The 21,974-nt window shown below is 39.2% G+C and overlaps 2 protein-coding genes across 3 annotated transcripts in view; both read right to left on the bottom strand.

Annotated features, from left to right (window-relative positions):
• ITGA1 (integrin subunit alpha 1) overlaps window positions 1-13,568 on the bottom strand; it is a 71,795-nt gene extending 58,227 nt beyond the window's left edge. The window contains exon 1 of one of the 2 annotated variants that reach the window (XR_004354822.1): window positions 12,866-13,568. Coding sequence is in view for 1 of the 2 variants with exons in the window: in XM_032676902.1 (XP_032532793.1) it covers window positions 12,866-13,076 (211 nt within the window). In the remaining variant the exon portion in view is untranslated. The remainder of the gene's footprint in view (window positions 1-12,865) is intronic. The other variant, XM_032676902.1, reaches the window with a different exon arrangement.
• On the bottom strand, window positions 159-7,125 carry PELO (pelota mRNA surveillance and ribosome rescue factor). Its single transcript, XM_032676903.1, has 2 exons — window positions 6,247-7,125; window positions 159-5,083 (listed from the first exon to the last, which is right to left on the bottom strand). The coding sequence occupies exons 1-2, from the start codon at window positions 6,970-6,972 to the stop codon at window positions 4,652-4,654; spliced, it is 1,158 nt and encodes a 385-aa protein (XP_032532794.1). The 5' UTR covers window positions 6,973-7,125; the 3' UTR covers window positions 159-4,651.
• Window positions 13,569-21,974: the final 8,406 nt, after the last annotated feature.

The raw sequence follows: 21,974 nt of genomic DNA, 5'->3' as shown, positions 1-21,974 counted from the left end.
ACTGATACAGCAAAAGCTGACAAGAGCTGGCAGGGCTTGAAAGTTGCTGCTTCATGTTGCATTTCCCAGAAGACACTGACTTGGAAGAAAGGGCTGCTCTTACACCAGCCCCCACTCTTAAGTGGGACAAAAGGAAGAATTATTTTCAGACAACAGAGTATGATTTCAGAGACCTTTTCCTCATGCTTTATTTTAGGTTAAGGCACCTTAGGAGACAATTTTTTCACAGAAAAGCTATACTGGATTTCTAAAACAGTCAAGTTCAGAAGTTCACAGAGCATATGCAGTTTCGTTGTTAGACTGAAGATGTTTTTTTCCTTTATATTCTCTATCATGCAAGCAGTTATCCTCAAATCCAAGTCAATGCCCTGCTTGAGTCAAGCATAAAAAATGTAGCAGGACTAAACATTACACTTATTCAGCAAGTCTTTGGGCAACTGTCACACAAGAAGCTCCACAGCCTATGTTTACTCTTTCTACTGCTGAAAAAGCTCAGGCTCAACCCACGTCAGAGCCTGATTTAAGAATCACAGTAATAATCACAAGATCAAACTAGTTAAGCATTTTCTTAACCCTAAATTAGCAGAACAACGAGTTTTCAAAATACTATTTTTCCATACAAAATCTGATTAAAACAGTCTCTAAAAGCAAGTTGTGGCTCTTACAAAAGAAACAGAGATACTGAAAAATAATATAATAAAGCTCTGTCAACCGTTCTCTGCATACTATCTGCTAACTCAAACCAGAACTAAGAAATCCTAAGTTCTTAAAGAATCAAAACTTTTATCATTCACCTTGTAACAAGTTACAGGTGTATAGTGAACAAGAACTGAGAAGGGAATGATTGCCAGATCTGTATCACTCCCCGCATTAGCAGAGCTTGAAGAAACTTTTTTTTATCCACCTAAACCACCTCAGATGTACCTAGCTCCTTTAAGAACTTAATTCTAAAAGAAATATTATCTTTTTTTTTAAAAAGGGGGGGTTGGGGAACTGATAAAAGCAACTGCTATATCAGAGAGCAAGGAAAAAAAAATCAAGTCTGAAGTTTTGCTGTATCTAAAAAGTACATAGATAAGTAGTTTTTTGAAGTCATTCCTTCATTTTTTTGTTATTATGTGTCTTGCAGGAATTCTAATTTTATATTATAAACAAGGATTCCTAATTGCAGACTTTCTAATTGCTGTTCCACATTTTAAAAATTGCTTTCTCAGATCTTTTGTAGAAGAAATAGACCACACACTGTAGAAATGTGCCTTTACATAAAAAACCAGCATAAACATTCTGAGAATATGTGGTAGTTTTTTCTTCTTTCCTGAAAAACTAGGTAAGTACTCCTGTATGAAACAGGCTTGTTTTCTTTAAAAATAAAGCTATGAAAATCTCAAAAGAAACTGAATGGAATAGGTGATCTACAAGAGATCACATGCATAGAGGTACACTTTTCTGGATGGATAATGCAGCTTACAGAAAGAAACTGGAGAGGCTCAAGACATAAATCAGTCAAATGAGAAGTGAGGTATAATATACCCCCACAGAAATAGGCAAACCAAGGTCAGCAGCCCAGAAGTAAAACCGAGATTTTCAAATGGTAGGTTTATTTTAAAATTCAGGGCTACTTAACCTATGATAGAACAGTAGCTAATGAAAATTACCTCAGACATTTATTCACATGGCTTTAAAACCAACAAGCCTAGTCCCATCACAAATTAAGCTGAAGAGCTATAGGCTCTTGTTACAGTGGTGGTCAGGGAGTGGTCCAAAGATAATTTACTACTAGCATTTTACTTACACAAGGGTGAAGACAAGACGAGGGAGATGAGGAATTCCCTAGATCAAATACTGTTGAATGCCTTGAAGTTTTACTGGAAGATTAATCTTTTATTTTGCTTTTTAACTAATAGGATTATTTTGGTCTGTAGCTGGTGGTGATCTCACATTTTGCACCAAACTTTAGTTGGTAAACAACCACAAAAAATTATATAATGATAAATGGATTCAAATGCCAGAAATGACAAAAGAAACTGGGGCCTGCTCCAAAGTACAAGTTTGCAAGAGAGGCATTATGACCTAAAATAAATTTATTGGCATCACTGTAGAGCACAGCAGGGTTCAGTATCAATCTGATTTCACTTTTTAAAGCTTTCTTCCTACCAAATGTAACAAGCTTTAAGAAATCCTACAATGTGTATTCATTTACTTTGAAAAGTGAAAAACTGGAAGCTAAACCGTATTACTAATTCACAGAATTATGTCAGAATGTAATCAGAAACTAAACTGAGACACTTCAAAATCATTAAATACTGTTTTCAGTTCATGCACCTTTAGTTTCAAACAATGGACACAAAAATATTTTCCCACGGCTCTAGCACTTCCTCCTTTAATCTGCAGATAGCATCCATCTTCTGTGAAAGCGTCATCTGAGCACATGTGCTAAGGTCTGCATTAAGAAAGTCTGTCAATATAGACTTTTCAACTAATCAAAATTCCTTGAAATGTGAAATATACTAGCAACTCTGGAACTTGGCCAGGTCAAGCATCTGCAACTACTAAACACAGCCCACTTTCAATACCAAGCCCTTAAGCTGTTTCCTGAAACAGGATGCATTTGTATACATAGTAACTGTATATTTATTTTACTACAAAAATGGCTACCAGAAAAAAAAAAAAAAATCCCACCCTTCCATACTTTGGACAAGTCCACATGTATTTCTTTCAGAGACTTAGTGACATGACAGGAATAGCTAAAAAAATAAAAATACACAAAATGTAAAGTCAGGACAGAATTTTAACTCTAAGTGTAAATAATTCAAAGAATCACTATTTTCACGTTTTCTTACCAGATGTTTGCAGTTCTACCTTAGAACAAATATGCAACAAAATGGCTGCTTCTTTTCCTGGATGATACACTACAGGCACTAAACACAAAACTGCCATTGTAATTTTGCAGTGCAGCAAAAACTCTTCATAATTTCTGGCTTAAAATGGAATAAGTGGAACCAGTTTAGTCTGGTAAAACAGCAATCCATTCCACAACCAAAGAACAGTTTGATCTGTCTCTCAGTTTGCTGAGAAATAAACTATGAATTTGTGGTGTACTACAAATTTGAATGGAAGTAAATGTAAAGGTAAACAATGTAAACAATTGTTTCAATGGGCTTGCTTGTCTTCAGAGAAATAAGAATCACAGGGCTACAGCTCTAATATAAGTTCTGTTCATGAATTCCTTAAGATTGTGTGGATGGTGGGAAAAGGGAAGATGGCTTTTAACTCAAAAGCACTTCTCTATTAAGAAGTTTAGGCTGAGTTTTCGGCTAACAATAAATAGTATTAACTGCAGAGGACTGGCACCCATCAACAAATGGGACTATGCTTAAAAATGATTTCCTAAAACTATTATACCCAGACAAAGAGTTTCAGTGGTTTTATTTTTTTAAACTTCCACTGTTATGTCACTTTCCATATTTCAGAAGTCTTCCACAGCTCCTGTTCTCCACCTTCCACCACATTTAATAAAGGAATCCTTATTTACACACAGAAACCACACCATCAAACACTGGTTTGAAACAATTCCCTCACAGGTTATGTCTGAATCTGAAAACAATTTCTGCTTCCTCAGCCTAAGATTTATTGCCTAGTGAAGAAACACAACTCTTTGTGGCTCTCAATACTTTGAGCAGATCTAATAACTGAAGAAGTAATTTTGACTTTTACAGTTGCCATTATTTTAGGATGAAATCTGATTTATAATTTCATAACCTTAATTTCTGTATCACAGCTTATGTGTGTTTTTAAAGAGGTACTTAAACAGAAAAATACCAGATTATGACATTAACTAAAGTATTTGTTGTCAAAAGATTCCTCATGGAAACTAAGGTCCAGCTTTTGTAAGCCTTTTCATACACTTTCTCAGAACTAGTTGCTAAAAAATGCCAATTTAGCAAAATACAGTCAATGATACCTTATTAGCCTTTAGGACAATCTCACAAGGTAACAGAGTTCAAAAAGGTAACTTAAGTGTGTGACTGAGAGTCACCATTTCTCTTGCATCTACTATCATGTTAGGGAAAAACTTAAAGGATCTGATTTCTGAAAGACTGCTTCAAGTGTTTCACAGAAACATTTAAGTGGTTAGACTCATAACACCACAAAAAGCCCTAAGAAATGATGCTGACCTCATTCCCTTGACACATTCTAGGAAGAATGGCAACTTCCTAAGAAGATCAAGCACAGTTTTGATAGGTCTTGCCTGAAGAAGTTTACACTTGTTTTTCAATAGTCTTTTCAAGCACTTGAACAGAAATAGTCTCACACGAATTTCTCCCTCTTAGTTTATTATTTTTTCATAAACACTCCACTAAGCTACCAGTCTGCCTTAATGTACAGACTAAGCAGCTTTGGGGAGCCAAATTAGTTTCTTATACTGCTGGAGGTTTGCGATGTAACTTGCAAAAACCAGTCTGCTTCAACATACATTATAGAACAGATATCAAGTAGTGTGCTCAGCAGAGCTACATACTTTATGTGTATACTACTGAAAACTTATAATTACATGTCATGGAACATCTGCACACAGTATTTAGGAAGGGAGCGCCTTCAATGTCATTTCAGCATGACATGGAAAAGAAACTGTGGAATGAAGTCACCGTCATCAATCCTCTTCAGAGCTAGACTCATCCTCCTGGTCAGAGAGCTCAGCCACAGGAAAGCGCAGGATGGCTGCCACCCCTGTCAGCTGGCCAAGCTGCTCTCCAGACACATGAAGGCTGGAGAAAATGCGCACTGTGCCCATGTTCTCCCGCACACTGTCTACCAACTTAACATATCGGGCACGGGTAGCCACATCCTGGTGCCGAAAAAGCTCATCACTGATCAGCAGGGTATCAATGGCCATGGCTTCATTGGCCTTTTCCACATGTTTCAGGCCATAAAAAGCCCGGTCAGGCTCGTGCTGCAGCATTTTATAGAAGTCATCTAGGGCTTTGACCTCACCAGCCGCCTTAGTGTCAGAAAGGCGGCTGGTTACGGCTGGGTCGCAGAGTGCTTCCTTCAAAGCGTATTTATGTCCTGAGGAAGAGTGGACCTAGAGCGAAAACAAAGTCAGAGGTTTGGTGTTTTCAAAGAAAAAGGACCATTTTTTTGATTAGCCAATCACAAATATCTTCCACTATACACAACAATAACCTTGACAGTTATTTGAGGAAGTTACCTCCTTCTTGAAACATACAAGATTCTTTTCTTAAGGGATCTCTCCTGCAACCCAGAACCTACACCAAATCCCTTAAACTGCACTTCAAGAAGCGCAAAAGAAAACTGTTTCATTTATTCAAAGACTGCATTAAATATGCTCACCCCAAGGGAGGGCTACTTGAAACTAAGAAACTAAGATCTAAGCCTCTCCGTTTTAAAGCATTCCAGAAAAGGCCTCTTAAGACTGCAGGGATATAGTGCAAAGGCATTGAGTCTTGCACAGCTGCACAGCTATTATGCTTGCAAAATTGTGAAGTACATTGAAACTTCTCACACATACTATTACTTCCATACTACAAATGCAAAAGGAGGCTTTTTGGGGCACTGGTCTTCTAACGCTGGGACCATTAAGTATTGGGACACACTTCACTCACCCTGCCCCCAGCCCTCTGCAAGCATAGATTACAGACCTACTCCAACTTAAAAATTATACAAGTACTCTTATGAAAACTCATTTTAAGCTCTGAATTTGCCCACTCCATTAAAGGCTAAAACCCCCACCCAATCCATCAATGAGATGATGAAGAAACGGGAAAAAATGCCATGATCTGCATAACCTTCAATACAAGACTAACAACAAAGTTAACTAACCTATACCACCTCCAGGTACTTTTTAAAAAACATCTCTACAAAGCTGTTATTAAACGTGTACACTGTACAGCACGACAGAGTAACAGCACAGTTAAAGTATTTTCCAATTTGTACTTCACACTTTACATTATTTATATTCATATAAATATGCCTTTATAGGGAATTCGATATATTTAATACTTTCTCTACTCCACATTAAGGTATCCTAGGGGGGGAACCATCCCTGTATCACGCATAACTACCTTACAATTTGAGAGGCTTGAGAATAATTTCCTTATGATGCTCAGTCAGAAATTTATTTTGTCTAGCAAGAGCCTTATTTCCCATGTGACTACCTTTTACTATCACAGCCAGACAACTCTCAAGCCCGTTTTCACCCACTCTGGAAACTGTTTAGCACCTCACCTGTAGGAACTTGGACCTATTCTCCAGCAGAAGTTTATTGTCAGTCTTGACCGCCTGCTGGAACATGTAGTCACAGAACTGTTCCCGCACGAAGCCCGGGCTTGCGACCAGGACGCACTTCACCACGTCGAAGTTGATGTGCCGCTGGATGGCCTGCACCACCTGCTCGTAGAACCTCTCCAGAGCGCGGTCGTGCTGGCTGCAGTTCCCTTTCCTCTTCCGGGGGATGTTCACCTCCACCTTGGCGCGGGTAAGCGTCATGCTGGGGGTGACCAGGCAGACGTGGGCCAGCCCCTCCTGCATGACCACGGCGGCCACGTCGGCGCTCCAGGCCGGGTCGCAGGCCTGCTCGATGCGCTCCAGCACCACGCTGTCCCACTGCTTCTTGGCCAGCGTGAACTGCCGGTTGGGCTCCAGTTCGATGGTGTGGTAGGCGCCCATCTTGACGTACTCATTCTCCTGGATGTTGGTGCCCTTGACGCGCAGCTGGCAGGCCTGCGAGTCGAAATCAATGGCCTCCACGCAGAGGGTGAGCGTGGTGCGGACGCGGTTGCTGCCCACGCTGCCCGTAGCCGACTCGGTTTGCACCTTGCGGATGGTGGAGGCGCGCAGGCTGTCCCCGACCTGCAGCAGGTTGTACGTGTGCCACATGTCCTCGGGCTCCTCGGGGATCAGCGTCACCTGCCCCGCGTTGTCCTTCTCCAGGTCCTTCCTCACCAGCCTCATCCCGGCGGTCCCCGTGCCCCGGAGGGGGATCCCCTGGCTGTCCCGGACTCAGGCGCGGCCCCGCCGGGGCTCTTACGGCCGCTCCGCGCTCCCGCCGCCAGACCCTCGCCCTACCCTGCACAGCGCGCACGCGCAGCGCCCGCCGCCTGCCCCCCCCATGGCGCATGCGCGCGCACCCCGCTCTCCTTTGCAAAGGCGCTTCTCCACCTCCTGCTCGGCCCCGGCGGGTCTGGTGCATGCGCAGGAGCGGCGGGAAGGCGCGTAACCTGCGGGTGGATGGCGGGGCTCCGTCCTGAGGGAGGAAAAGCCCCTGAGGGGAGCGGGGAAAGGGACTGGGAGGCAGCCGAGGTGCTACGAGGGCTGAAAGCTGGGGGGTGTCCCCGCTGCTGCCTCGCGGGGAGCACGGCGGGAGGGAGTCATGACGGCGCTGGTCTGTCCCTTCCAGCGCTTCACAGCGGCAGCTCATACTCCCGAAGGCTCCCAACGCGGCCCTTCACGTTTCAGAAGAGGAGAAAAAAAAAACTTAAACCCGGCAAAACCAAGCAGATATGGAAAGCTGCGGGTACAGATGAAGAAAGGGACAAGCGGCATGGCGATGGCCGATCCACTGGGCCGGGTCAGCGGATGCCGAGGTGCCCCGGAGACCTCAGGGCCAACTCCAGCAGCTGCTGGTGCCGGGCTAGGGCGGCCGTCACACAGCGAAATGAGAACCGGGCACAGGAAACATCTAAACCTGAACTGTTACTTGGACGCTGCTCTTAAACTGAACTCCAACTTTAAAAGTTTTTGGTTACATTTGCACGAGTCTTGACGGCTTCCTGCATCTTAGAGCAAGACAGCTTTGAGGCACTTCAGAGGCAGATGGGCACTTTTCAAATGAAGCTTGATGTCAACAAATATAAGTAATATGCCTTGAAAAAACACAGTTCCATTAGTTCAATGCTACTTGCAAAGAAACTGGACCTGAACAATCACTAAGCAATTAATTTGCAGCCCAGACAAATTTAACAAGCCAGAAATAATAAAAAAAATTGTTTCATTATACATTAATATTGGAGAAAAAAAGGTGATGTGAAGACGTCAAAGCAGCCTTCTAGTATCTGAAGAGGGCCTACAGGGAAGCCAGAGAGGGACTTTCCATCAGGACCTGTAGTGGCTGGACAAGGGGGAATGGGTACACATGAAAGAGGGGAAATTCGACTTAGATAATTATGAAGAAATTTTTTACTATGAAGGTGGTGAGATACTGGAACAGGTTGCCCCAACCCTGGCAGTATTCAAGGCCAGGCTGGATAAAACCTTGAGCAACTTGGTCTAGTAGAAGGTGTCCTGGACACCCTGGGGGGGGGGGGGTGTTGGGACTAGATGATCTTTAAGGTCTTTTCCAAACCCTTAAAACTCAGTGCTTGCATGAAGAATGATTAAAAAAGAAAAACTGAGAAAGTAGGCAAACTAATATGCCCTGATAAGTGTGTCTGGGCATCTGGAACAGGTACGTTAAGTTTAGAATGACTACACAATTTGATAACAGAAAGTTATGAGGATGTCCTCCTATAGATGAGAAGGTGGCAAATTTAGAATGGCTAACAGGAAGTTTCTGGTTTCCATTATCTGTTTTTTTGGGGAAAAAAACCAAAAACAACCCACTGTGGATTATGGAATTTGCTGACTTGGAAAGGCTTTGGAGTCAAGGATTTAATGAGATAGAAGGCTACTGTGAGCAAAAATGATCCCATATCTCCCATTATGATGTGCCTATAAATTTCCCTGAAGTATCTAGCACTAGTCAGTTGTAACAGGACAGTGAACTCAGATCTGGCCCAGTAATGTGTGTTCCTTGTCTCTAAGTTTGATACTGGTGTAAAAACAACTTTATCAGATATTACATAATAGAATTTATTTATCAGACCTCACAGTCTCTTCCTGTGAGTACACATGCTTAACTCTATTAGCATGAATAGTTTCACAGATGGAAGCTGGACCACCCAAGGGAATATAACATAAGCACATGTATAAATAACTGTTTGTTTAACTTGAGCTTGTTCATACTAATAATTTTGCATTAATGTTTTAATGCAAAAACAGAGACAGAGACCCTCTGCATTCAGCTTTTCCTAAGGAGTTCCTTTCACATATCTATGTAAATGCCACATGGTAAATTTCTTCTTTACATTCTTCGCAATTATAAAATCACAAGTGTTGACCTCATGCTGTTCTTTCAAGGAAAAACAATTGTAGTGCGTATTTACCTTCCACATTAATATTTATTTTACTTTTTATTCTTTTAGTGCTTTATATGTACAAACTTTTCTCTGCTTATGGTTCCAGTCAGATTTTTACAAACAGCCTCACATCTTTGGAGATGCAATATAGTTTAGATAAAAGTTGCACGTTGGCATCCAGTACCATCTAGCAGAAAATAAATGTTTATTTCATGAAATCAGATTACTTGCTGCATTAAAAAAACCCACAGCAACACAAACAAACAAACAAAAACCAACCCAAAGAAAAGAGCAACTTTGAAATAAAGTTGTCACTCAAAATATTAAATTGACTGTTGTAGAGACATTTTGAGATGGGCCCTTTCTCAAATAACAGATTTTAATATTTATACAGTTATGAACAGTGATCCACAAATACTTGGTGGCAACTGTAAACTTCGGTGATATGTCCACAATCAGCAAGACCATTGTAAACTTACAGAGGAAAATATTTAGTAGTGATGATGCTTTGCCTACTCTTGTAAAAAGTACTGGGTACTGCTATTTGTTTGGGTCAAAGAATGAGCAGTAGAATAAAAATATTTCCAAAAATTTAGAGACCGTATAACTGCAATTTTTTAGGTTCATACTAATTTTGCTAGTGTCAGGGAGAGAGATGTATTTGATGCTGGTAGAGCCAAAACAAGTGGGTACTTCTAACTCTACAAATGATTTTAACATAAAAGGTCAAAATTGCATAGCCTGTTCCCACCTTGATAGAAGATTGAAACTATGAATAGAACCTAACAGTTTGCAATGTATTACTTTTTAAAAACAATTTTATAGGTACTAATAATTGCAGCAATTTGGCATCCATTTTCAGACCTTCTTAGGCATAGTGCAAGATAAGATTAAACTGGTGATAGCATATCTTCACAAGGATTTTGGAGCCATGCTGGTTTTCTAAGATTAGTTTGAAAGCATCTGAGACACGCTGTCCTATGTCTTCAAATCTTGATCAACTATTTTATGAAGATGGGTTATATACAGATTTTAGACAAGGATAGGTCGTGTCCATAGGAACCCTCTCTCCCCTATATTACAGCCACTTTAGCTAGACTTCAAGCAAACACGCCCAAGTTCTGGATAAGAAAAGCTAGTGGGAAAGAATCTCAGATGTAGGGGGAAATCTGCTGGGAAACATTGGATGTTATTGTTCCAAGACCAAAGGAAAATAAAAGACAGAGAAGGAAACTGGGGAAAACATCTATTTTGATGCTTTCCCTTTATCCTGTGTCTGTCCTGACTGTGCAGACTCTGAACAGAGACCACTTCAATTTCTGCACACAGTTCTGTCTGTATCTATTTATCTTTTCTATTATAAAGATGAATACAACATTACCATCACCAATAAGAAGTCCAGGAGGGAACTGGCTTTCCATAAAACTGTAAGTGAAGAAGCATTAAGAAGTAGTGGAACCCTTTAGACTAACTACTTCCTTCCTTATCTGTTGAAATGTGGGGCTGGAGAAAACTTCAGCAGATCCCTAGTCACTTCTCTCAGGCCAGGTAAAGTAAATATCAGCCCTCCTTTACAGATGTTCCACCAACTTCATCAGTGAAGGAGATTATGCAGGGGGGGATTTTTGGTAGCCTGTCCTAGCAATTCATAACCTGAAGAGTAAGAAAGTTCTTCTGAATATTCCCTAAGGTTTTTTCATAGTGAGTTATGTTGATTTTGTTTTGTCCTTTGTTGGGCATGGAGAACCAACTATTCATCAATATCTTTGTAAACTAACATGCGCTATAGGAAGTCATGATTGAGCACTCTCACAAAACAAAGAAAACATTGACATTTAGAAGAATATTCTTAGTATAATACTTTGATAAAAAGATATATTTGAAATGCTCAACACTTTACTCTTAGTTTTCTTGCTATTAGATAAACAAGCCTAACTCATTTAGTCTTTCTTCACAGATCATTTTCCTCAGCCCTTATCAGGCTTGTCACTTCTCTGTGCACTTCTGTCTGCATCTGTTAGACTTCCTGTACTCAAGATTCTCAGAGCCCTAATCAAAGCCAAGCTGAATTAAAAAAGAATAAAAATCTGTATCAATACACAAATGTGTATCATACATCTCTATGAACCTCCTTTATTCTAGATTGTTTTTGTTTGCTAGGGCCTGCCAGATTATTGGCCTATTTTTTTTGCTTTTTAAGGAAGAGTAATTAATTAATTTTTTAATTAATTGTAATTAATTTTTTAATTCCACTGTAATTCTAAAACTCCTTGTCCACATTTTTATGATATTTTGACTTGTTTGTGTAGGACCATGTCTCGTATTTATTTGAGCCAATTTGAATCCCATTCCTGGTGTCTGTAATGCCTCCTTTTATTTCTAAGCGTATTCTATTTCACACCAACTTTTTAAAAAAGAAAAATACCCTGCCACCACCAAAAAGTAATCACCTAACAGATTTGGATGAGACCTACTTCTGAAATGTCTTGCTATCTGACAAGTAAACCTTTTTGTCATTACTGGTGAATTATATGTCAGGAGTACCAGTGGCAACTTAGCAGCTCTGAAGGGAAATTGTGGCACACAAAATTGTTGCCACTTTACAAAGCCTCCTTCTGTGAAGGAACACAAACAAAAGCACATTTTGGAGTATATCACCGTGTAATAATAATAAAGACAGCTATGAACAGTGGCTAAACATAGCACAACAAAATGCTACATTCAGATTTTCACATTTTCCTGTGTCTGTTCGTTCTTGCACAATAAGCACAAAGGGAAGAGGTGAAAACTCTTGTTTTGCCTTTTCCCCACTTACTGCTGCCTGCATGTGGACAATTCTTATGAAATTGATTTCTTCCTCTGTACTGCTTCAGGTTCACTGTGTGCTACTTGCCAGCGCGAGAGCTGCTGGGGAGTTCAGTGTCCAAGTTTGCAAGCACATAAATTCCAGCATTGCCTTAGCCTCTTTCCCACTTCTAGGATTCCCCTGTTTTCATATCCAAAATGTTACTACAGGCTGACTAGCTAGGGAGATTGCTACTTGCTGTATTTATTTTTCTAAAAGCAGTTAATTCCTTAACAATAAACCCCTAAAAGGAAATATTACATAGTTCATGTCTGGATGGACTCATCTTTCTGAAGTGAGTTGGGTGTAGTTAACTGCTTCTTCCCCTTTTACTGTTCAGAAGTCTGAGAGCCAAACAGAGAAAAACAGAAAGTCTACCCTAATTAAAAACAAACCAAACCCAAACAAAACAACAACAAACAAAAAACCTCCAAACCAAAACAACCTAACAACAAAAAACTCAAAACCAAACCCAAACAAACTTGTAGGGTTTTTTTGTGTTTGGTTGGTTGGGTTTTTTTTTTTCCAAGCCAGATTCAATTACACTATATGTTCTCAGCCATTCATCCTCATTTAGCAGCCTTCCCTTACCCCCCGGATTCTAAAATTGGTTTAGGGATTAAAGTTCCCAGAGAGAAGCAAACCGAGGAAGTCCCTCACGACCTGTGGCTGGCGGGCAGCTCCGGGAAGGGCATTCCTGGGGCAGAGATCGGGGACAGGGGACGCCGTTTCGCCGGTGCCAGCACCCACTGAGTACTTCCCTGGCAGCAAGGCTGCTTACGGGACCTGGGTCTTCAAAGAAAGGCAGAAAAGGGGCTTTGTTTACCTGTCAGCATCCAGTAGGAGGCGGCCATGCCAGGGCTCCTGCGAGCCCGGGGCTGGGAGCCCGGGCGGAGAGTCGCGGTGGCGGGAGCGGTCCTGCCGCCGGCGGAGCTGCGCTGCCGAAGGAGCTCAGTGCTCTGCACCGCCCGTCCGCCTCGCCGCCGAGTTAGGCATTTCCTGTTTGTTATTCGGTCTTTACGTTTGTTTCTTCGCATCAAGAAGAATTTAGCTTCCTGCCTGCACACAACTTTCCTCCCACCCACCCCCCAAAGACCTCTGAGCTTTGGAAACCTCCCCGAAAAACTAGCCCGGCTCTAGGATGTACAAATAAAGCCAAATCTACCCCACTAAGCCTCCGGATGCAGCTCTTGGAGAGCACAGCAGACCTTAAAGGGACATCTTCACGTTCATAATTAATAAGTGTCTCCCGCCGGCCAGCCCCCCTCCCAGTAGGACAGGAGTGAGCTGGGTGTGCTACACAGCCGTCGTCAACAGGAGAAACGCGTCGTTGAGGTAGGGAGTGTGTTTGGCTGCTCAAGTTTAATTTCTCTGACATCACCCCTTAAAAACGCACTCTACGGCCGGTCATTTGCCTGCAAGAGGAAGCCAGCCCTCCCCTCCCCATTCTCGGCGGCGCTGGGGATACAGTAACTCTTCAGACAGTGGACGGTTTTGTCGAGTCTTTTCATCCTCCTGTGCTTTGCTGCCTAGAAGAAATACCAGACAGCTGCCTTTGCCCTCGTCTGTCGAACGTTTCCATGGCATCCCTGCCCCCAGAATGACTTCATCAATTAATAAGTGAATAAATCGCAAAGGTAGTAATCAGCCAGATTCAGGGTAGTGAGTAGGGATTTTCAGAATGTGTTGAACACTCAGGAAAAGAGCAATTTTGCAGGACTTTTTGAGTTTACCAGAATGATGGTCAGGAGGAGTGATGTCCCTTCACCAGTGTGAGTTCTCGCACTGGAGCTGGTGAAAAATCATGTTGTTGTTGATAAAACAAGAGAACCCATGCTCCCTCAAGTAAGAAAAAGAAAAAACCAAAATATACGGATTTTGAGATCTTGGTATGTCTAGAAAAATCCTCTCTTTTCCTTGACTTGGAGCAAAGCATTTGGTGACTAAGTGGAAGTTAGTGGAATTTTGGCAAGTTCCTCTGAGGCTAATAAACTACAGCTTTTAATCATCACTATAATAGCTGAATGCATCTTCCAGCTTCTCTCTTAATTTCGTGAGAACACTTTGGGTGCACTTGTAGATCTGTGGAACTTTTAGAAAACACTGCACAATTCAAAGCTGGTTTTAAGAGCAAAGATTCTCAGTGGAACTACTCAAAACTGAAAAAATTAAGCACATGTGTAACTTTTGCTGAATGAGAATCTGAGCTCTATTGATACCAGTTAAAAAGACTAGGAACATTTATCCAGTCAAAGGTTTTATGCCTAAGATTAAAGAAAACGAAAATGGCATCCAAACTAAAAGAAGACTGAGAATATGGAAAAAAGCTGTAATTTCATTTTTGCTAGCAAGTTATATTACTGCTGCTGTTATCACAAAACAGGGTTTGTAGCCCAGTCTGCTATAGCCAATTACACACAGAGTTGATATTGTAGTTTATTACGGAGTTATAAACCTGGCTGTTGGGTGGTAATCCACAAAAACTAGCACACTCTGGGTTAGAAAACTGGGTGGGGTTTATACACTTTTAATTAATATATTCTGCCTATCTAGTACAGATGGATTGCTGCATTTTCTCTTTAAAAAAACCCCAAATCTTTGTATTCCTTTTCTGTTACTATAGTTCAACTAAATGTACATGGGAGAGTTGAGCTTGCTTTCAAATCATAGTGAAGGACTTCTTTTTGTAATAAAATTAACTTTGTCAGAGAAAGACATGGGGAACTAGGGACTTTCTCATGGACTGAAATAGGTCAAACCTCTTTGAGGTTTATGTGGTATTTGGTACCTGTGTGGGAATATATCTCATGCTGGAGAATAAGACTTCTTTAGAATAAAATGAAACATCTCCAATGAAGAGTTAGTAATAATTTTTATTAAATTATTCTTAATATTATGATTTATTAATTTCTTTTTGTGCTGGTGTTCTATGCATCTTGCATCAGGCAACGTCAAACAGAAAACATTAGAAAAGATGAATTGCCAGACTGAACTAACATTTCTTATTAATTTGCACACATGCAAAAAAGTAAAATATATTACAGACTTACAGACCACTACTTATCTTGAAATGTCAAACTAACTCAGAAAAAAACCAACTCCTTTTCACAGTCTTTGTTGCTTTGTGTGCATTGATTCAAGCAATTGCTCATAACATGTCACTAGATGCTCTTCTTGGGGTTTAAAGTTTGATACATCAGTAATAAGGAGCACATCCACTTTAAGCAGGACTCCCTAGATGAAGGGCACTCAGGCCAGAAGTAGTTAAGATATTAAGTAATTTTAATATGAGAAAACCAAATATTATTAGTTTCAGTAGATTGTAATAGTATGCCAAATCATTACCTACAGTGATGGATAAAACAAAAAGGTCAAATTAGTTTAAAGAATATGGTTGGTTTGCATATTTTATATCTTTCTAATATGTCACAAAATGCTGAGGAAGGATTTTTTTCTAGTGAAATGAATTAAATAAATAATGAAATAAATAAATGAAACATGATTTATCATTTTGAACTCCATCTCCCAACTCAGTTTCCCCAAAGTAATGTAGAATATGCATTATTCTACATTATTAGAATAAGTACACTAGTAGTTCCATGGAATCCGGTAGAAGTGTTTGTGATTAAAGATTGATTTAAAGTCTTTGAAAGACTAGACTTTGAAAAGATAACAAAAAAGTATTAGAAAGACCCAATTCTTCTCCCTCCAAGAAGGTGTTCTTCCTGAAAAAAAACACCAGCGGAAATGCATTCTGTCCCAAAGGTGAGAGGTGAAGGAACAGGAATCAAAGTTTTTCAAATAGTTTCAAAGGCAGGCAGTCTTCTAAATAGTGTGGGCATAATTTACATAGAACTCATTTTCTGTGGAATTTTTTCTTTCATTAAAGAGGATATGAACAATTTTAATTTATTTTCATTAGGTAAAAAGGATCTCTAACCTTTAGCACAATAGAACAATGTGTAATGCAAGACTGACTTTAAATAGCCGAAAGCATGTCTAACTTAATTCCATTAAAGGAATAGTACAACATCAATAATTGTAAGAGAGATGTAACATGTTTCTACAATGTTCACTGTTGTTATTACTTTGTATTATGGACTGTATGGAAAATACTACAGAGTGTGTTCCTATAGCTTCTAAGTGAAGATTTATCATTGACAGCTCTTATTATAGTTTTTGGTGGTTTACATTGCACTGCAAATTAGTGGTAATTTACAGTTATGTTTTTTTCTTACACTTGCTTATTCACAGTTTCCAAGATGTCTTTCACCTTGATGATTCTCTTGTTCATTTTCATAGTCTACGTTTTTTCCTATCTGATTCTAGGACCATACTAGAGTTCACTTGGCAGAAGCTCTGGGGATATAGTTTTTATTATTATGTCTGAAATACTCAAGGACTCCTTCTTTAAGTACCACAACTAAGACCTTGCAGAACTTGGTATAGATCCAGCAATACTCTATGCATAAATCTTTTCATGTTTTACAGCCCAGCTTTTAACTGATACTTGATATTCTTGGAGAATGTCCATGTTTCTGCTCCATCTGCATTAACCGGTGGTACAAATGTGCCAAAAATCCTTTTTGCTGCACAATAGGATCTTTATAAAAATTTTGTTTTCTAGTTTGTGATAGTTTAATTAATGTTTGTAGGAAATGTTATGAAAAATGCCCTTTACATTCTGTGTTAAATTTATTCTCTACAGTATCTTTATTTCTTCTTTGTTGTCCTTTTTTGGATTATGTACCAAGTGCCATAGTATAGTTGCGAACCAAAGTAATATACAGCCTGAATTCTTACTGAAATAAAATTTCTGGTTTTTCTCCTTAACAGATTTAGTATCTCACATCCTCAGCCATGCTGCTTTTCTTTATGCTTTTTCTCTAGTTGCAATTTTTTTTAATATTCATCTCAAATTTTTAGAGATCAAAACTAGCTGTATCACAAAAATGCAGGAAGACCAGAAAGAGATGAGTTTGTATGGCATTGTATACTGTTATACACCTACCACCAATCTCTTTAGTTGTTGATTGTTGCTTTATACTCATGGAGAAGGATTTTTATATCAGAACAGAATTTAAGATTCTTGGAGATGAGATCTCTATGCTTTTCATATTTTTTATGTTATTTCTATTTCCTTTGAGTCAGATTCTTACAGATAAAGTCCTGATTAAGTTTTCTGCAACATGGAGATTTTCTTCTTGCTTATTTACTCACATATGTACCTATTTACAAATTATCTTTGAGCTCTGTAGTATATTACCAAACTTTAACGTGAATGTATAGTTCTTCACAGTTTGCGCTACAAATAAGGCTAGAAAAACACAGTGCATTCAATATGAATGAGGTACTGATTTCTCTGGCCTGAATATTTCAGATTTTTTTTGTACTGAAGCACTGTTTCTGCAGCACTGAAGTCATTGGAGCTGTGGCATTGACTTGGAGGGGAATGGAACTGGTAACTTCAAGTGTGGAGAGATGACAAAAAATAGTATTTTTTTTGTACAAAATCAAGGACGTGAAGTAGAAATTGAAATGTGTTTTTAACTAGAGGTACATACAGTATACCAGATAGTGTTGGTCCATAAGTGTATTAGCTCCACTACATTATACAAAGGGTTATTTGAAATGAGGCCGGAATTTAGGTGCAGAGGGTTAATTGATTCTTATAAATGTCTTGGGATTTCTGCAGTCCATCCACATTTTCTTAACATTAAGAGTCTTTTTCTTTTCTTTTTTCTTTTTTTTTTTCTTTTTTAATTAACATACCTGCCATGGTATGTTGTATAATCAATATTATTTATTGCTGAGATAGATTTCAATTATGAAACTAAGAATGTGCTGTGAAGGAAGGCTAATTGATGATACTAACTTCTCAAAATAATTACATAGTCTGCAGAATCTTACACTGTATTGCACTGCGTGGCATTCATTACCTTCACAGCTGGTCTGCATAATATAATTATTTGTTACTCTTTGGTTACAGAAAAATGGAAACTGTGATTGCCATAACCATGGTGAAAACTCATTTTATTCTATTTTTTCTTTCTGTTACTAGTAGATAAAAACATCTTCTTTTTCCTTGATGTACACATACATTCTTTTTCCAGTTCTGTTATTTTGCTAGTGCAAAAGCAACATTTAAATATAGATCACTGCCCAAGCTTTCCTTTAATCTTCATGAGCAGGCAAAAAAAATCTTGCTTTTTTGCAGGAACACAAGCCTGATCATGAGGCCAGTATATGTTTTATGACCTACATTAAAAAAAAACCAAACCAAAGCAAACCAAAATCACAAAAAAACCTACAAGAAAACACAGCATGAACAAACCAACCAACCCCACACTAAAACCAAACAAGCAACCCTCCTTCCCAGCAAGAAGGGAGGGTTCTTTCTTTCCCACATGAAAGAAAAATATTACTGTAGTGCAGCAACTGCAGCTTTTGCAGTGATTACCTTTTAATTTTTTTAAGTATGTGATTTTAAAAAAGGTAGAGGTTTGCAACAATCTTTCTACAATGAACAACACATTGCTATATTTTTAGTGAAGTATCAAACCAAGCTCCTGCTGGTATTCCAGCTTCTTAGATTGCTGTAACTCATCGTTTCAGGGGTGCTGCAATAATTTTACCTACAGCGACCTGTAATTCAGATCCTACTGCTCCACCTACCTGTCTATACAAATAATTTGATTTTGTGGTCTGGAAGTCTGCATCTTTCTGAATGTGAGTCATATAGAAACAGTGGACAGCTGACTGTGAAGATAATTATACATAATTTTGCTAGCAGATTAATAAAGCACTCAGCTTCAAAGTCAGAATTATAAATTGATGTTCTTTTTTGCACTGGAAGACCTTTTAAAAAGCATCTCCAATTTTCCAGAGTCATGTCAAAACCAGCAGACTTTTGTCTAACTGGCTGTAGCATTCTGTTGAAACTAATTGTTTGTACTGAAAAACTAAGATTTCTTCTGGCCAGAAATGATCTGCAGAACTGTAACTCTGGAAATTACAGCAATGAGCCTTTTTTCCCCTGTGCAGACTGAGTTCTGTATGTTCTGAGATGCGCTCTCCTCAAGTTACCAGTGTGTTAACATGTCTGTCACATGACTGAATACAGATGTATATGTCCTGTCAGATTAGTATGCAAGTATTCCATGGTATTGTGCTTTTGCATATCAGCCCTTTTAGATATGATAGGCATGTGCGTGACTGTGTATGAAGAAGTTGCTGCCAGGAACTCATGAAAAAGGGTGACAAAAAGCAAGGCTACCAGGACAATCCATACCAGGACAATACTGTCTACTCCATCACCATATCCAACAGGCCTTCAGGTAGGCAAGAGGAGGGCCTTGAATGTGACTGAATTGTTCTGGTGACCTGGGTCAACAGTCATTTTATATTAGTTCATATACTTAAGAATGCCCTGAGCATCCTATTGAATGCATGTTGTCCTAGGAGAAGGAAACAGAGATCAGGACTCATCACCACAGCTTAGCCTTTTTCTCAAAGGACTAAAAAGTTGGGACATTTTCCTTGGAGTGCAAAACACTGTGGATCTGTCCAGATTGGGAAGCGAAGTGAATCCAATCAAATGCTGTAAGCATTAAGTTGTTATAGAAGAGGTGAACACAGTCTCATCTTTCGCCCATACCTTAAAAGAAGTGGTGGCAACTGCTATTTGTGAGAAGACCAATCCTGTCAACTTTTGCTGAGCATAATCTGAGTGTATCTTCAGGACAGGGCTCTTTAGCGAAGTTGAAAGGAGGTTGTTGATATGGAGATTTGATCCAGACAGCAAACTGCTTTGAAAGCACAGTTCTAACTATGCAAAAATCAAAATGCTAAATGTCTGGAGAACCTTATGTACTTACACAGGTCAGCATTCAAACAGGGTGGTTATCTCTAAATTCAGAGCAGAATTTTTAGATCACAATTTTGAATTTAAATACGCAGTTTAATTTAGGAATTGCTTTACAGTATCAATGGATCTAGATCATGGGACAAGTATAGCTTTAGATTTATTTTGTAATTTAAAAAGAACGAGATTTCTTGTAGCATTTTAATCAAATGGTGGCAATATTTACTGATAAAAAACCCAAGTAGCTATGCTCCATTTCTGCAAAATGATCCTTGGGTGTAACAAATATAACTTGGGCACTTCCTAGAAATTGTTTAAAGTATATAGTCATAATGAAAGAGGAAGTTCTGCTTTGACAATAGGAGTTTGTTATTAGTAACTTTTTCTTAATCTGAAAATTCATTTTCTGTTAAACACAACATTGCCTGTGCTGTTGATTTCTAGCTTCTCAGTGATTGAGCTAGAAATCAATAGAAGTGATACTATGCATGTCATTGCTCTGCCATTTATGTGATGTCTAAATATTTTCTATATGTTGAAAAGTATAATCTGAAAAAAATAATGATGCAGATGTTTTCTCCAACTCATGGGAAATTTTGGGTTCGGAGACCAGAATGAACTCAAGAGGCAAGAAGAAGGTTATCTATTAGCTAGAAATTTTCAGAATTCATGGTTAACACTGTCATAAACCAGGAAGCCCGTGGACAGATGTGCAGTGTTCTGCTGTGGGTTCTGTTATAGGGTAGCATTTATTCAGATGATACAATGTTAATAGAGGCAGTTTCAGAGTGACCTGGGTTTTTACACACATAGAAGTAAAAAAAAAATGTATTTCATACAGGTCTTATTTCATGATGTCTAAGGAAACAATTTTTCATCATCTTCAAGATATTCTCCAGTATAACAAGCCTGAACAATTCAATGTGTTTCTCAGTCTATGTGACTAATGTTTTCTCTTTAAAGAAATTGTGTTACCTTCATCAAAGACAGTTTATTAAAGTATAGCAGAGACCAAGTAGCCAGTGACCACAGCAGGGTTATTAAAATAACCAACATATCTGCCAGTTGCAGAGTTAATTTTATTAAGAATAGTGTTCTTATTGATGAGGCAGTGTTGTGCCTGGATTAATTTGTGTTTACTGTCTATGGAAATCTTGTTTCTCTGATAGGGCTGGGCTCAGAGCCAAGACCTTGGTTCAGGTCAACACCTTTTGCAGAGGCTTTAAAGCTAGCTCAGCAATCCAAATAACTCCCTGTGGAGCAATATTTTCCCCAAAGTCGGCAGCCAAACTAGCCTTTTAGACCTTGTCCAGAACTCAAAGGTTGCAGCTTCTTGATTAACTCAGTCTGGCACTATTAGCAAATACCTGTGCACCTAACATGCATTTATCTGCCTGAGATCTTGAACCTTTTCAGAAGCTTTCCAGGCTCTAATAGGAGGTCTTGTGTCACCAAAACCTTGGAATTTTGACTGCTAGAAAAACAGCATTTGTTTGCTTTCAAGAGTGCTCATTGAGTGCTTTTATTAAAGTAACATGAATGGTCATATTACTGACCATGTTGGTTCTCAGTCCCATTTCATCTCCTCTTTAGACTCTTCTTTGAAAACTCTTTTCTGATGGCCTTTTCTAGAAGTATTTTACTCAGACAAGGAGGAATACATATCTCACAGATGTCAAAACTTTATTTCTTCTAGTAATCTATTCCTTCAGTACTCAGCTAAATCATTATCACTGCACTAAAGCTGATTGAAGAAGCTAGAATATTTTTTTCTCCAAAAATATTTTTGAAAGGTCTTTGTGGAGGAATTGAAGTATTCTTCAGATGTTATTTTTTTTCAGAAATGGTCGAAAATTGGTATCTCACCAGCTTGCCCACTTGATATTTGCAGCCCACTTTATAAGCTGATCTTGGGACAGTAATCGCAATGCTCCTCAAACAGTGTTTTGTAGGTTCAAAGCACCTTATCAGATGTTTTTCCTAGGTCCCTGGACTACTGGTCAGGCAAGGAGCTAAAGACATTAATCCCAGCTTCCAGGTTTATAATTTCTTGGATGACAGGAATACTGGT

Source organism: Chiroxiphia lanceolata, chromosome Z (assembly GCF_009829145.1).
Source record: "Chiroxiphia lanceolata isolate bChiLan1 chromosome Z, bChiLan1.pri, whole genome shotgun sequence".
Lineage (NCBI taxonomy): Eukaryota > Metazoa > Chordata > Aves > Passeriformes > Pipridae > Chiroxiphia > Chiroxiphia lanceolata.
Note: the sequence above shows the minus strand (reverse complement) of the source record. Positions and strands in the feature narration are given on the sequence as shown.